Source organism: Typopeltis vanoorti, chromosome 8, assembly GCF_054136105.1.
Source record: "Typopeltis vanoorti isolate ZY-2024b chromosome 8, IOZ_Tvanoo_1.0, whole genome shotgun sequence".
Lineage (NCBI taxonomy): Eukaryota > Metazoa > Arthropoda > Arachnida > Uropygi > Thelyphonidae > Typopeltis > Typopeltis vanoorti.
The window spans coordinates 101545654-101563078 of NC_143556.1; the positions used below are offsets into that span (position 1 = coordinate 101545654).

Below are 17425 nucleotides of genomic sequence, written 5' to 3' on the forward strand. Positions count from 1 at the left end.
ATGTTAATGCCTTACAAGAGGATTTGAATAGATTGCATGAATGGGGAGGTAAGTGGAACTGTCAGTTCAATGTTGCCGAGTGTAAGGTTTTGAGATTTGGTAAGCATCGACGGGATGCCAAGTATACACTTGGTGGGAAAACTTTAACAGAAGTAGAGGAGATAAGAGATCTAGGAGAGTGATGGTGGACAAAGACCTGAAATTCAGGGGGTCACATTGCACAAGTTGTGAAGACATCACATCGAATAATGGCAATGATGCAGAGAATCCTGACATGCAGAAATAGAGAGGTTATGATTCCATTGTATAAGACCTTGATCAGGCCTCATATGGATTATTGTGCACAGATTTGGTCTCCAGGTTTTCATGGTGACGAGGATATGTTGGAAAGAGTACAGAGAAGATTCACAAAGGTGGTCAGTGGTCTTTGGAATGTGGAGTACGAGAACAGATTGAGGGAATGTAAGTTGCAGAGCCTCGTGAATAGGAGGGGGGGGATATGATCAAGACATATAAATTGGTCAGAGGTTGTTATCAGGTAGACATGGAAGAGATTTTTTATAGAAGTGGAGAAGGAAGTAGGACAAGAGGCCATTGCTGGAGGCTGTGTAAGGAGGGTGTGAGCAAAGGAGTAAGAAGCAGGTTCTTTGCATGGAGGGTGGTTGGTGAGTGGAATGCATTGCCTGAGTGTGTTGTGGACACATTGAATCAGTTTAAGACACGGTTGGATGTTAGCATTGTATGCAATAGTGAGTACCTCCCACGATGAGTCTCTGACTCCATGGAGGTCGGGTGTTTATAATAATAATAATAATAAGTAAGAGAACTGATTGATTTTTTGTATATTTATTATTATTATTATTATTATCATTATTATTATTATTATAATGCCTGGTTGGCCAAGTGGTTAGAGTATCCGCTCTCCAGCCAAAAGCTGCAGGTTCGAATCCCACCGTAGGCATGGATGTTTGTGATTGTCAGTGAAAATACTAGTGGTGGTGATGGGTGGTAGATTACGTTGATATAGATGACGATGGTTTGTTGTAGTTGGTGGATTGAGTGGTGGAGATGAAGAGTTATAGAGCAGTACCCTCTCTTGATGAGTCCTTGGGTTCCCTGGAAGTGTCTCGTAATAATAATAATAATTATAATTATTATTATTACCCTAAGACCCCCATGGAGTCAAAGACTCATCTAGGAGGTCCTTTTATCATACAATGCAGCTCATCATACCATGTCTTAAACACATTAAAATTCTCTGCAGATACCACACTCTCAGCTAAAGCATTCCAATCATTCACAACTCTGCATGCAAAAAAACTGTTTCTCAATCCCTTGTTCACACTCTACTTATACAGCTTCCAGGGATGGCCTCTTGTTCTCCCCTGATCTCCTCCCATTTATGACAAACCTCTTCAACATTGATCCTATAACAACTTCTTACCAACTTGTACGTCTCTATCATATCACCCCTCTTCCTCCTATCCACTAGACTCTGTAAATTGCATCTTCTCAACTTTTCCTCATATTCAACATTCCAGAGATCAGAAACTACCTTAATCAGTCACCTCTGGACCCTTTCAAACATCTGTTCATCCTTTTGAAAACAGGTGACCAAATCTGTGCACAATAGTACATGTGTGGCCAAATCAGAGCCATGTATACAATGGAACAAGAATCTCCTTACTTCTATAAGTGAGTGTCCTCTGCATCATTACCAGAATTTATTGTCTTGTCCTCACAATTTTTTCAATGTGTCTTCTAAATTTTAGATCCTTATCCACCATCACCCCAAGATCTCTTATTTCCTCCACCTCAAACAATATATCCCCATCAAGCATAAATTGTACATCCTATCTTTGTATCCCAAATTTTAAAGCTTTACATTTTGCAACATTGAATTAGTATCCCCACTCCTGAGCCCATTCACTCAATCTATTCAAATCTTCTTGTAAGGCCAGAACATTCTACTCTACTCCTCATAGTTTCTCCCAACTTTGCATCATCTGCAAACAAGCGAATATCCCCAACCCAATCTTCCCCAATATCATTAACATACAAGTTAAACAGCAATGGCTCTAAAACAATATCCCACAACAGGAAAGTCACCACTAGTGATTTTCCTGTTGTGGGATATTGCTCTCATTGCTCTCCCATGTGGGATATTGCATCCTATTGCTCTCCCATGCATAACTTGTTGATACCTATCAGATAGCCAATCTGCAATCCAATGTACTAGTCTAATATACAACCCCATCCACTCTAGTTTGACTATCAACTTATCATGTAGTAATCTATCAAAAGCCTTTGCAAAGTTTAAGTATACTGCTGGGTATCGATCCCACACTTCCAATGCTCTGTCACCTTATTGTAATAAGTAAGTAGACTGCTAAAACATGGCCTCCCTTTAGCAAATCCACTGAGAACAAACATGCTAATGTTTGTTCTCAGTGGCATGCTGTATGAGACCAGATTTGTGAGATTTACAGAACTAAATATAGTATTGCTCTACTATATTTAGTATAGTAATATGATATTTGGTGCTGTAAATATACTATTGCTGTTCACTAATTCTTTTTCCACTGAATGACCAATCAGTCCAAAATATGATAAATTACATTCCATGGATTTTGATAGCTAAAGATTGAGATGACAGTTTATCCTTGGTGATTGGCTGGATATTAGAAATTTTGTTGTGTGAAAAAATGTTGGTATCAAATGAAATTACTTCTTTCTTAATATGGTCCTAGATACCAGAAATACATGAGATAGAAACTCTATATGCTATTGTGGTAACCTTAGATGTAAGATTGCAAGACTGAATATGTTGACGATTATAACCATTTGATTGCATATGGCATATCTGACTGGAAGAAGCTTGAGCTTCAAAGATGAAGAGAAGAAACAAATGTTGTTGGTTCTTTCACATACATTTTAAACTAGTTTTATAATAAATACTGGTGGACAAGAAACTGTATGGATAAGTAGGATATCCAAGAGTGATTAACTCACAGAACTCCTCTTTTCATTTTCCTATCACATATATTTCTGATATCTCTGAACATATTGACAGAATTGAAAAAAAGTTTAATCTGATACCTACCTTATTTCCTATTAATAAAATTCCAGATTTCCTGCCAATCACCAGGTGTGTGTGTGGGGGGGGTATTCATGAACAGGGGGATTAGTACTTTATTCAGTACCAAAAATTCCACATGTGGTTTTGCATAGCATGGCTTTCAGACTAAATGCAGAAAATTTTGGAATGATACTCACCTAGTTCATGAAACACAATGTCTGTGCAAAGAAAGTTCAAAGACCTTATTATACCGTTCTAATTTAAATTGGAATGATTACCTCTTGATCCTGAAACTATGACAAATTCTTATCCTTTAGTTTCAGGATCAAGAGGTAATAATTCAATCAAAAATAACATCTTGACTATTTATTTGTGCAATATTTGAATGGTTTTAAGGCAGTATGGTGTAAGGTGGAGATTGACAAGATGAACCATTTAGTTGGATGTAGGTTATGTAATGTGGAGGTAGGTGATGAAGCAATTGTAGACAACTTGGATTAGTAAATAAGGAAATGCTGATGATTTTGGTTGATTTTGTTTATGGTAGGACTGATTAGAAGGAAGTGGGGGAGAGAATTTGGGAATAGGGAAAATAAATTTCTTGAGGTATTCTACACAGCCTGCTATAGAGGGCACAGATTGAGATTCTTAGTTCTGATCATATCATCAGAGAATGCGATTGTAAGTAGTTTAACCTTCCTCCAGTTGGTGAGAGTAATCATTAGGTAATCATCTGGGTTGTAGTCAGTCATATGAGGACTTATATGAGAAAAGAATATATGTGGAACTACAGAGCCAGTGATTATGAAAAATGTAGGAGACAAATGAGAGCTATAGCACTGAATAAGGAGTTGGGCTGAAAGGAGATAGATGCTGCACTGATCAAAAGCTATTTAACTGCAGGAATGTCTAAGTGTATCCCAAAAAATGAAAAGGCTGAATAAGATAGGAGTAAAAATGAATAATAAGATTAAGCAAGCAATCTGAAAAAATGAAGGCTTTGTGGAAACAGCACCAGATGAAGGATAATAATTAGTTTCATGAGGAATATAAGAGCAGGCCAGGAAGGTGACTTGGTTAGTTGCAGTATGAGCAGAAATTAGTCAATCAAGCCAAGAAAAATCTAAAAGAGGTCTTTCAATATCTTGAAAGTAATGATTCTGGGAGGATGTAGGTGAATGAAAATGGTAGATGGTAACTCCTGTAGGGGATAGAGTTGAAATATTTAAAAAGCAATTTATCAGGCTATTTCATCCTCATGAATGCAGCATCATGAGGAGTTTGAATATAGATGGTATGCTGGAGGAGGAGAGACTGGTAGTGAGCAGGGTATATATGAAAAATTAAGTAAATGATATTAATATGGCAGTGGGTCTTGACAAGATATTACCTTATCTTAGAATCATACGTGAAAAGAAATTATATTCTTGCTTGATCCTTTATACAAGTGTAAGCAAGAAAAGTTTGCATGTAAAATATCTTTGTGACTAGGTTGCTTGTATATAGAGACTGTTGTTGGCTTCACATCAATTAGCCTTAGTATCCGATAATGCAAAGTGCATTTCTGTTCAGACATGATAGGTCTCATTAATAGGAGCCAAACCCAAGAATACAAGTAGCCTGGTTGTGAAGATACTTTATGTGTAAATTTTTCCATAGACTTGATAAAGAATTAAAAAGGAATATGACTTCCTATCAAGTATAATAATAATAATTATTATTATTATTATTCATGCCTCCATGGAGTCAAAAGACTCATCATGGGAGGTCCTTCCTAAGAAACACAAAGTCTATCAAGACTCATCGAGGGGAGGCCCCCCCCCCCAAGAAACACAGAGTCTATCATACCACTCCTTGAACTCATTGACCGTTCTCGCTCTCACCACTCCATCAGGCAATGCATTCCATGGTTCAACCACACTCCATGCAAAGAAACCACTCCTCACCCTCTTGCTCACAGTTTCCTTTCGTAACTTCCAGGGATGGCCTCTTGCATCACTCCTTCCCGCTGTTCAACCAAGCAAAAGAACTCCCCAGTGTCAACCCTGTACTCTGTGACCAAATGAAAAAAAAAGTTTCTACAACTATCTCTGATCTAGAGCATTTTAATAGTAAGGTGATACACCTTTCTTACCACATACATGTATATGGAAAATATACATGGTCTGGGTAGTGACTCTTTCCATAATGTATGACATTATACATGCTTGAGAAGAAAGTGTACTGTGTCCAGGATGAGGCAGGTGACCAGTGGTGTGCCTCAGGGCTCTGTGATTGGGCCATTTTTGTTTAATTTGTACATAAATGATATAGGAAATGGCTTACAGGGAGATATTCAGTTGTTTGCTGATGATGCAAAGTTGGGTAGCACAATAAAAAATCAAGCTGATGTTGAGAGTTTGCAGGATGATTTAAATAAGCTGGTAAAATGGGCAAAAGGAAATGGATGTCAGTTCAATGTGGAAAAGTGTAAAGTTATGAATTTTGGGATTAAAAGATTACCAGCTGTATACATTGATGGAATGGTACTCCAAGAGATTGATGAGGCTAGGGCCTTAGGGGTGTTGGTAGATAGATTGATGAAGTTCAGGGAACACATTGTTAAGGTGTCCAAGATTGTACATAGGATTACTTGGTTATTGAGGAACACACTAACATCCAGAGATAAAGAGGTTATTATTCCCCTTTAGAAAGCATTGATACTTCCACATTTGGATTATTGTGCTCAGGTCTGGTCACCTGTATTCCTTGGAGATGAGGAGGTTGTGGAAAGGATTCAGAGGAGAGTGACTAAGTTGGTGAATGACGTAAAAAATGCTCCCTACATTGATAGATTGAGAACTTGTGGATTGCAGAAGTTGGTTGATAGGCAGAGAAGAGGGGGATATGATAGAAATATTTAAATTACTAAAAGGTTTTTATAAGATTGATACAGGGGAAATGTTTCAGCTGTGTGATAGTAATGAAAGAACAAGAGGCCATCCCTGGAAAAATTAAGGAAAAGTGTGGTTAACAAGGGTGTGAGAACGACGTTTTTCACCTGGAGGTTGGTAAATGAGTGGAATGCATTGCCTGACTCAGTTGTGAGTTCTTCGTCTATAAATGAATTCAAGAACTGATATGATAGATATTGTTTTGATAGTTTGGGTCTCCCGCAATGAGTCTACTGACTCCATGGAGATACCCATAATAATAATAATTATTATTATTATTATTAAGTGTACAGAGGCAACTTGATGTGAAATTATTTGCCTCTGTTTATATAAATATCCTAATCATAAACATATTTCACATGCAGTATCTTTGTTTGCCCATGATTGGATAAAATAAGGATGAAAACAAGTTCAATATCAATCATTTTAAAAAATTTTAAAGTTTCAGCACAAAAATATTGTCTGTGAGTATGTGACACAAATTATCCTCCCTTTTTAATAATCTTTGATGCTAAATTAAAGCATTTTTTGCAGTTACCTTTATTATTTATGATTTCTTATTGATTAACAGTTTGGTTACAGAAAATACATAACTTTAAATATAGCCAGTGTGGTATTCTGGGTTTCTACCTGACTACTAAAGAAAACCAAAAAGTTGAAACATTTAATTAGAAGTACTACTAAAAGGTAAATATATAGATGTTCAGTGTTAAAGTATTGCAATACAAAGTGCAATCCATAGTTTGCTAAATAAGCTATGATTATTTTCAAAAATTTTTAAAGTGGCATTACAAGAATGCAATTCAACACAGGTGAATGCTTGGTACTAGAATACTAAAGGATCATCTGCAAACTGGAGAACCACAAGTTCACAAGTCTCCATGTCTAATTTTTTCAATGGAAATGGATATGAATGAGTAATCAACAGTAAAAGTTTCACAATTTTTCATGAAGAGAGTGGTGCTTACTTGGAATGTATTGCAGAGCATAGTAAGTGTGTAGAAAGTGAATGATTATAATAAGCATTGTTTGTGTGCTTATATATATATACAAAGAAGAAGTAGATATTAATTATCCATTTTGAGTCAGGGAAATGGCAACACGTTTCCCTGATTCAACACAGGTGTGATTCAACACAGGTGAATGCTTGGTACTAAGAGGATCATCTGCAAACTGGAGAACCACAAGTTCACGTCTCCATGTCTAATTTTTTCAATGGAAATGGATATGAATGAGTAATCAACAGTAAAAGTTTCACAAGGATGTAAGAAGTAGTTGTTTTTCATGAAGAGAGTGGTGCTTGCTTGGAATGTATTGCAGAGCATAGTAAGTGTGTAGAAAGTGAATGATTATAATAAGCATTGTTTGTGTGCTTATATATATATTATTATTATTTATTATTATTAAAACAAGACCTCATGGAGTCAAAGACTCATCTAGGAGGTCCTTTTATCTTCCACACACATCTCATCATACCATGTCCTAAACACATTCAAACTACTTGCAGACACCACGCTCTCAGGCAGGGCATTCCAATCACTCACAACTCTGCACGAAAAAAACCTGCCTCTCACTCCCTTACTCACACCCTCCTTATACAGTTTCCAGGGATGACCTCTGGTTCTCCCCTGATCTCCCACTATTCTCTGTAGAACTTCTCCGCCATTGATCCTATAACAACCCCTTACCAACTTGTAGGTCTCTATCATATCTCCCCTCTTCCTTCTCTCCACGAGACTCTGCAAATTACATCTTTTCAATCTTTCCTCATACTCAACATTCCAGAGGTCAGAAACTACCTTAGTCATTCGCCTTTGGACCCTTTCCAACATCTCTTCATCCTTCTGAAAACCCGGTGACCAAATCTGGGCACAATAGTCCAAGTGTGGCCTAATCAAAGCCTTATACATTGGAACAAGTATCTCCCTACTTCTACATGTCAGTGTCCTCCGCATCATTCCCAGAAGTCTTTGTGTTGTCTTCACAATTTTGGCGATGTGTCCCCTAAATTTTAGATCCTTATCCACTATCACCCCCAGATCTCTTATTTCCTCTACTTCCAACAATATATTCTCACCAAGCATAAATTCTGCATCCCATCTTTGTTTTCCAAATTTTAAAACCTTACATTTTGCAACATTGAACTCACATCCTCACATCATATATACAAAGAAGAAGTGGATATTAATTATCCATTTTGAGTCAGGGAAATGGCAACTGCAAGAAAGCATTCTCAACAAAGCAAGTGAATGCTTGTTACATAAGGGATGAGAAAATCACCGGAAAATGTGAGGATCAAAAGTTTTCAAGTCATATTACATGTCATGTTCAGACAAGAAACAAACAAAAAAAAGTATGGGAAGAAAAAAAAAAAAAGGAAAAAAATATTTCAAAGATCTTAAAATATGTAAATAATCTTATTGCTGCCAGCACTTATATTCAATTGCTGATTTCTGTTTGGCACATACACTCCAACTCTCCCATTTTATTGTTTGCTTGATTGATTGATTAATTGTGTGCATGTGTGCATGTGTTAAATTAATTTTCTTTTATTTTGTAGGTGGACTCAGTACCATTGCAATGATAAAAGTGCAGGTAATGGATGTAAATGATAATAAACCAATATTTTATCCCCTTGAATATAATGTCAGCTTGCAGGAAGGGCTTCACATTTCTACTCCTGTAGTAGTTGTTGCAGCAACAGATGAGGATTCTGGTGTTTTTGGCAGTATTACTTATCAAATTATTGCTGGAAATGAACAAGGACTTTTTAGAATAGATCACAATTCAGGTATTGTATTGTTCTTTATTGTTTTCTGTTATGAATTATGATTTTTAATGCCATATAGTCTAAACAGCTGCATATTTCACTTAAATTATTTCCTTTGATATTTAATTTATAGATCACCTTTAGCAAATTGGGATACATCGATGGGATGCTGCATACTCTATGGGAGGAGTTAAACTGCAGGAAGTAGGAGAGACAAGAGATCTGGGTTTGATGATTGATAAAAATCTGAAATTTAGGGGACATATTGCAAAGGTAGTAAAGGTAACGCAGAAGATTGCTGCAATAATGAGAAGGACACTGACCTGCAGAGATGAAATTGTTATCATTCCGTTATATAAGCCTCTGATCAGACCACACTTAGACTATTGTTCTCAGATCTGGCCCCCAGGATTTGAAGGGGATAAATTAACTGTGGAAAGGGTACAAAGGCGGATAACAAAGATGGTGTCGGGACTGTACAATGTTAGTTATGAGGATCAGCTGAGGGAGTGTGGACTGCAGAGTTTGGTGGATAGAAGAAGGAGGGATGATATGATTGAGACTTTTAAACTGTTGATAGGTGATTACAGGGTTGACACTGGGGAATTCTTTCGCTTGGTTGAACAGCGGAAAGGAGTCATGACAAGGGGCCATCCCTGGAAGTTACGAAAGGAAACTGTGAGCAAGAGGGTGAGGAGTGGTTTCTTTGCATGGAGGGTGGTTGAACCATGGAATGCATTGTCTGATGGAGTGGTGAGAGCGAGAACGGTCAATGCATTTAAGGAATGGTATGATAGACTTTGTGTTTCGTAGGAGGGACCTCCCTCAATGAGTCTTGATAGACTTGTGTTTCTTAGAAAGGACCGTCCACGATGAGTCTTTTGACTCCATGGAGGCCTGAATAATAATAAATCTACTAGTAATCATGGATTCAGTACTCCCCATATACTACTCTTTGATGTCTTTCCATAAGCCAACCTCTTAATAATATCATCAGCTTCATATTCTTCACCATCAACTCCAGTTTATGTAATGGAATTTCACGTGATATCCTGCCAAACATCTTTGCAAAATCCAGTAGTTTATTCTACACAACTGTCACTTTATTATAAACACAATCGATACCTGGTGCCCCCAGGTGATTTTTTCTTCTTTGATGTGAGTAGTAGTATGAAAAAAAAGCGAAAATGATGGACCATGAATACAGGTACAGAAGCAAACAAGACTGACAGTGAAAGAGTGCGAGTAATGGTAAGGTAGTGAGCATGAATGGCAGTGAGAAACTGATGCAAGGTATGAAAGTGGAATTGGTGAAGATGAAGTGTATGATAGAACTGTAGAAGAGTGAAGAAGCATGGAATGAAAGATGGCCATGTAAAAGAGATAACAAATGATTCCTTATATGGAGATTCAATTGTTGTTGGAGGTGTGATTAATAAGGTGCACAAGGCTGTTTTTTTTTTTTTTTTTTTTTCTGGAGGTAGAATGAGCAGAGTTTTTGAGCTACTGGATATGAGAAGTAAGCAAGCAAAATAGAGTTGGCAGTGGCAGGGAACAAATGATTTAGTTGGGAACAAAGAGAATGTTAGAATCAATATAATCAATGAATCAATTTAATTTTCGTACAAATTAAATTGTTGAGGAAAGTAAAAGATATCAGTGTGATAGGAAAGGCAGCCAGTGTGTTGACTAGATATGACAGTAATGAGTTTTATTATTATTATTATTATTATTCAGGCCTCCATAGAGTCAAAAGACCAATCGTGGGAGGTCCTTCCTAGGAAACACAAAAGTCTATCATACCACTCCTTGAACTCCTTGACTGTTCTTTCTCTTACCACTCTATGAGGCAATGCATTCCATGGTTCAACCGCCCTCCATGCAAAGAAACCACTCCTCACCCTCTTGCTCACAGCCTCCTTTTGTAACTTCCAGGGATGGTCCCTTGTCATCACTCCTTCCTGCTGTTCCAGCGAAAGAACTCCCCAGTTTCAATCCTGTAACTACCTGTCAACAGTTTATGAGGAAACAGTTTATGAGTTATATGAGGAAAAAAGGAGTGAATTTTGTGAATGTGTAAGATGAAATTGAGAGATAGACAGAACTTCATTGGTATCCAAAAGCTAAGGATGAACCACATTTTAACCTGTATATGAAAAAATTTCATGACTACAGCCAAATGTGAACATAAATTTATTGCCAGCATACTAAGAAATTATATTACACAAAAATTTGTTACAATTTCATACAAATTAAATTGTAATATATTTTTGGCAAAAGGATGTTAGGGAATTAATATACAATGCTGTCCACTTGATTCAATTAATATCCTCGGTCTCCAGAAATATCTCTACTGCTTGTGTACAATTTGGTGTGGCATTGTCATCCATAAAAATTAATTCTTTGCCTACAGTACCACAAAACAATCAAACATGATGTTGAAGAACTTCAAACAATAAATTACACGATAACCACAGTAATTAACTTTAATGAAATGAAAGTACAGATATTTCGTACTGAAAATAACAGTACATCATCAGTGCATAGAAACAAGCAAATCAAAGAAACGGGAATACAATGTACATACAGCAGTCAATAGTTTACCAATTAAAAACTGTTGCCACATGCTAGAAATTAATATTAATAAATAATATTATTAAAAACTATTTTTGATGGTTACATAAAATAAGAATCTCTTAAACTTTTGGGAGAGAGAGAGAGACAATTGCTCTGATTCAGATGTGGCTGATGCAAAAAAGCTTCACAACTTTCTTTGAAAAAGCTTTCATATTTAAACCTGCTTCTATGGAGAGACGTGCTTCATCTCATTGGATATTGTGTTTAGTGTCAATACTATGTTGTGCCAGATCAGACTTTTGAGGTTTCATGTATTCGACATAATGTTGATGTTCATTAATTCTTTTTTCCACAGAACAGCCTATCTGCCCAAAGTACGTTAGATTACATTCACAAGACATCTGGTAAACTCCAGCTAATGATAGAGGTGAGAGTTCATCTTTTGGAGATGGCAACAGATGAGAAATTTTATTCATAGGAAAATATTTGGAAATGAGATGATACTTTTCAAAATTCTACTAATCAGTTCAGAGATGCCAGAAATATAAGAGATTGGAACCCTATGGTTTTGAAGAATCCTGAGTTGTTGGAACATAGGTGTCAATTACCTGGATTTCATTATAGTTGTAACCATTAAATTCCATTAATGTTTTGATAGTGAGAAGTTCTTGTTTTAAGCTTCAGGGAGAGGAGTACACATTATGTGCTGTGTTGATTAGACTTGATAACACCAATTTTTTGAGAGGTGTGATGAGCAGCTTTTGATGAATGTATCTGCCAGTAAAGGTAGGTTTTCGATAAACACTGGCTGATAAATTACTGGAGTCTTCGATGTACTGAGCAGAAGTTCAGTAAATACTCATTATTATTTGCTTTGTTATTATTATTATTATTAGCTTTGCCTTTTCTCCAGATTTTCCCAAAATGTTCCTATATGCCTGATAGGATTCATTTCCTACTCTGCTTTTCAGATCTCCAGCAAGGACTACTTTTTCCATTTTCTTTATATCAGCTGCCTGTTCTAATGACTAAATAAAAAAAATTTTTCCACTTCTTTCTTAGAAGAACCTTCAGTGTGACTATAGACAAATAGGTTTCATTGTCCATGTCCTCATTTTGAAGTATACCCACATAACTCTACCTAAAACTGCCTTCCAATCAAGAAGTTTATCTTCATGCTTGGTGTTGAATGCTATTGTGACTCTCAAAAATTATTGTGGCTCCCAAAAATACATAAAGAAAATGTGCCATTACGTCCCATAGTGGATGGCATTGATTCCCCCACTTACAAACTAGCGCCAAGCATTTAGCCAAAGCGCTCTCAAACTATATTGGCAACACACCATCACACATAAAAAACTCAGCCCACTTCAAAGCCAGTATAGAAAACCTTACACGACATAATGGTCAGTTTTGACGTCTCCTCCCTATTCATGAATGTACCCCTCAAAGAAACCCTAGAGCTAATCCAAGCTAAATTTCCTTCTGATATCTCAGCCCTATTTCAGTTTACAATGAACTCAGGCTATTTCGTTTGGCAGGAAAAATTCTACAAACAGATAGAGGGGACAGCCATGGGTTCACCACTTTCCCCACCCTTGGCAAACTTCTTTATGGAGACTTTTGAAGAGAAAGCCTTAAACTCAGCCCCACAAAAACCTACCATATGGCTTCGCTACGTTGATGATGTGTTTGCTATTTGGCCACATGGCCCGGATTCACTCCTCTCCTTCTTAACACACTTAAACAACCAACACCCTAGAATCAAGTTCACCCTGGAAAAAGAGGAAAACAATAACCTCCCCTTCCTAGACACACTAGTCACCCACCAACCTGATGGAACCTTGGTTTTCTCAGTTTATAGAAAACCCACCCATACAGGCAGATACATTCACCAACAATCCCATCACCTCCCCTCACAACAATATGGAGTTATTAAGACACTATTCAACAGGGCAAAAATAATCTGTTCAAATGATCAAGCCCTAACCACTGAACTAAATCACATCCGTGACACTTTCTCAGCCAATGACTACCCCCCCCCCCAAAAAAAAATCCAGAAAATACTTAACCCAGTTATCCACAACCCACTACCCCCTCCCCTTTACAAAAAAAAGATTACTCTAAATCCATCACCATTCCCTACATCTGAGGCACCTCGGAAAAAATCAACAAAATCTTAAGAAAACATGACTTAACCACTTGTTACAGACCACATAGAAAATTGGCATCCCTTATCCGCTCCACTAAAGACCAACCACTTCCCCTAGACCTACCTGGTGTATACCAGGTCCCTTGCAGCTGTAAATTGTCTTACTTTGGCCAAACAGGCAGGACAGCAAATATCAGAATCTCAAAACACAAGGATTACATCCGATTTCACCAGTACAGCCACTCTGGGCTTGCAGACCACACTCTGGATACTCGCCACAGAATAAGATGGAAGAAAGCCACAGTCATACACCGCAGCAAGTTCAAGTATGAAAGACTATTCATGGAATCAGCCTCAGCCCTTAGGAACATGCCAAACCTCAACAAATTTGGATGCATGAGACTGCCCCAAATTTGGGAAACATTTATCAGAAGAACTTCAGCCCAAAGGCCAAGAACCACCAATATAGCCCGCCAGGGGGCACCATCAGGACTTTAGGAAAATGTTAGCTTCCTAGCTTCAGTTCTCATTTGCTGTTATGTAGTACTTGTGTGCACGTGTCTTTGTATTAAGTTCCCAAGAAGATGGCAACGTGACGTTTGCCGAAATATCAGAAAGTATATATTAAAGTTTATTTAATTTATATATCTAGTATATGCTGTCAATTCCTTAAATATTAGTTATCATGTTTAACCAGCATATAAGCCTCTCAACAAGAATAGTTATTGTGACTCCTTCCTTTCCTTGATCATTATTGCCTGAAAATAACATCCTATACTTATTATTTAGTGAGATCTCACCTGTTATCGTCTTCTTTTGTTTCAGTAATACCAATTATGTCCACATGGTACTTTTCCAATTCTTCTGCAAGTTCGATTTTCTTTCCATTAATACTCCTTATATTGATGGTTCCTATCTTAAGTTCTTCTAATGTTGGGTTTATTCTTCTTCTTCTTCTAGATGTTGAGTTGGAGCTTGTTCCAGTAGCTGACTTTTCACTGTTCTACGTGGTTCCCTGACGAAAACAGAGGGGACCTTGTTTAACTGGCGACTCTATGGCTGATGATAATAATTATAATAATAATAATAATAAAAATGCCTATTGCTGAACTATTAAAATCACATTTTGCTTGGATAATAGTCTTATCCCAGATTCTCCATGCTTACTTCCCAAAAGAAATGAATACATGAGGTTCTTAACTGCAGTTTTATATTGTTTCTTTTCATTACAGTAAATTATAGTTACCTTTTTTTTACTGTTTAATTGGCATAGACGTATAAAATGTGGCATGATATGGCTAGATATCATGTGTATTAACTTCACTAGTGCAACCATTGGATGGTTGTATAAACAAGGCATTTAAAGACAGTTTACAAAAACAGTGGAATGTGTGGATGCAAGAAGGAGAGAAAAGTTACACGAAAGGAGGACAAATGCGACATGTGTCTTTGGTAACTATGTGTGAATGGGTAGCGAAAGCATGGGATGAAATAAAACCGGATACAGTAATAAAATCTTTTAAAAAATGTGCTATATCTAACAAATTAGATGGCTTGGAAGATGATTTTGTTTACAATGATGACGAAATTGATGCTAAATCTGATGGAGAAAACGAATACAATTTATATGACGATATACCGGAAGAAATTACAGAACCAGAGTACAGTAAACTTTTCATACATTCAGACAGTGAAAATTAAATTTTAATTATGTAGTTACCTACCTATTTTCTTTTATAAATAAATAATTATATAGCATGTAAATAATTTTTCTGTAAATAAATTTGATATAAGTTGAAATATTTTTACTTATTTACCCTTTTTGTATATTGCTAATAAATTTAACAGAGTATGATACGTACTAGTTTTTTCTTGGAAAGTAATCAATTTTTGACCCGGCGTATAAGTTGACCTAAAAAATTAAATACTTTTTTCAATGCTGAAAAGTTGACTTATACGCCAGAATATACAGTACAACTCAGAGGATAATTGCAATGCCGAAGTGAACGTTGACATGCAAAAATATGGTAGTCATTTTGCTTCTTTACAAGGCTTTGATTGGACCTTTGGAGTATTTGGCCTGTTGTGTGCAGATCTGGTCTCCTGCATTCTGAGGTGATGCATATACAGTGGAAAAAGAGAGAGTGTTTAAGATCATATCAGTGGATTGCAGATTATTAGGACAGTTGAGAATTTGTAGATTCTGGACACTATCAAACAGGGTAAAGAGGGATAGTATAAGACTTAAAACTTCTGATGGGCAATATAACAGCATACCAATAGATGTAATTTTTCATTTTATGGAGGGTGGGGAGAGGACATCATTGGAAGCTGAGAATGAATGCAATCAAGAAAAGGTCAAGAGCTAAATTTTGCTCTCATAGAGCATTGCATGACTGGAATGGCTTTCTTTTGCAGGTTGTGAGTGCAGATAGTTTTAATGAATTCTAGAATAGGTATGGCAGTAAGTGTGGTTGATTGGCCTCCCTCATTGAGTCCCTGGAGGTCTCTGGTAATAACAACAACAGTAATCATAGTAATAATAATAATAATAAAATATTAACTTGAATTTTATAAAAATTTTTTTTATGTTCATTCTATCCACTAAAAGTATTTTGACACTTCCATTAAGAAAGAAGTTAATTCGCCAGAAAATCACTTGTTACTTAAAGACATTACCAAAAAATTATGCCAGTGAAATTTTGAAACCATGGCTTGTAGTATAATAAATTTAGTTTAATCCTTTATCCAAGTGTGAGCAAACAAAGTTTGCGCCTGAAAGTATCTTCAGGACTGGGTTAAGGTGGTACACACCAGGGCAACTCGTTGCAAAGGTGGAGCAAGCTACCAACACTCCTATCCTAGTATCTCCTATAATGCAAAACACATCTCCTTGCGGATATGTCTATTGTTATGCATCAAGGGAAGGGCCACTACCCAGACCGGTTTCGACCTTTATTGAGGTCTCTTCAGTGGGAGCCAGGCCCAAGTCGAGATATCAGGCCGAAGCATTTGCAGGTCATCTCCACCTATAGGAATTGCCAATTGGTGTGCCACCCTTTTTTAATAAATTACTCTGGATTTAGAGAAAGATGTTGAAAGTTTATTTTCCACTTGGTTAGAGTATAATAAATTTAGTTTAATCCTTTATCCAAGTGTGAGCAAACAAAGTTTGCGCCTGAAAGTATCTTCAGGACTGGGTTAAGGTGGTACACACCAGGGCAACTCGTTGCAAAGGTGGAGCAAGCTACCAACACTCCTATCCTAGTATCTCCTATAATGCAAAACACATCTCCTTGCGGATATGTCTATTGTTATGCATCAAGGGAAGGGCCACTACCCAGACCGGTTTCGACCTTTATTGAGGTCTCTTCAGTGGGAGCCAGGCCCAAGTCGAGATATCAGGCCGAAGCATTTGCAGGTCATCTCCACCTATAGGAATTGCCAATTGGTGTGCCACCCTTTTTTAATAAATTACTCTGGATTTAGAGAAAGATGTTGAAAGTTTATTTTCCACTTGGTTAGAGTATAATAAATTTAGTTTAATCCTTTATCCAAGTGTGAGCAAACAAAGTTTGCGCCTGAAAGTATCTTCAGGACTGGGTTAAGGTGGTACACACCAGGGCAACTCGTTGCATGACCTGCAAATGCTTCGGCCTGATATCTCGACTTGGGCCTGGCTCCCACTGAAGAGACCTCAATAAAGGTCGAAACCGGTCTGGGTAGTGGCCCTTCCCTTGATGCATAACAATAGACATATCCGCAAGGAGATGTGTTTTGCATTATAGGAGATACTAGGATAGGAGTGTTGGTAGCTTGCTCCACCTTTGCAACGAGTTGCCCTGGTGTGTACCACCTTAACCCAGTCCTGAAGATACTTTCAGGCGCAAACTTTGTTTGCTCACACTTGGATA

General features: G+C 37.2%; 1 protein-coding gene across 1 annotated transcript in view; it reads left to right on the plus strand.

Moving 5' to 3' along the window:
- ds (dachsous cadherin-related 1) overlaps positions 1 to 17425 on the plus strand; it is a 342130-nt gene that overhangs the window by 154320 nt on the left and 170385 nt on the right. The window contains exon 3 of the mRNA XM_090396431.1: positions 8573 to 8803. Within this exon, the coding sequence (XP_090252557.1) occupies positions 8573 to 8803 (231 nt within the window). The remainder of the gene's footprint in view (positions 1 to 8572; positions 8804 to 17425) is intronic.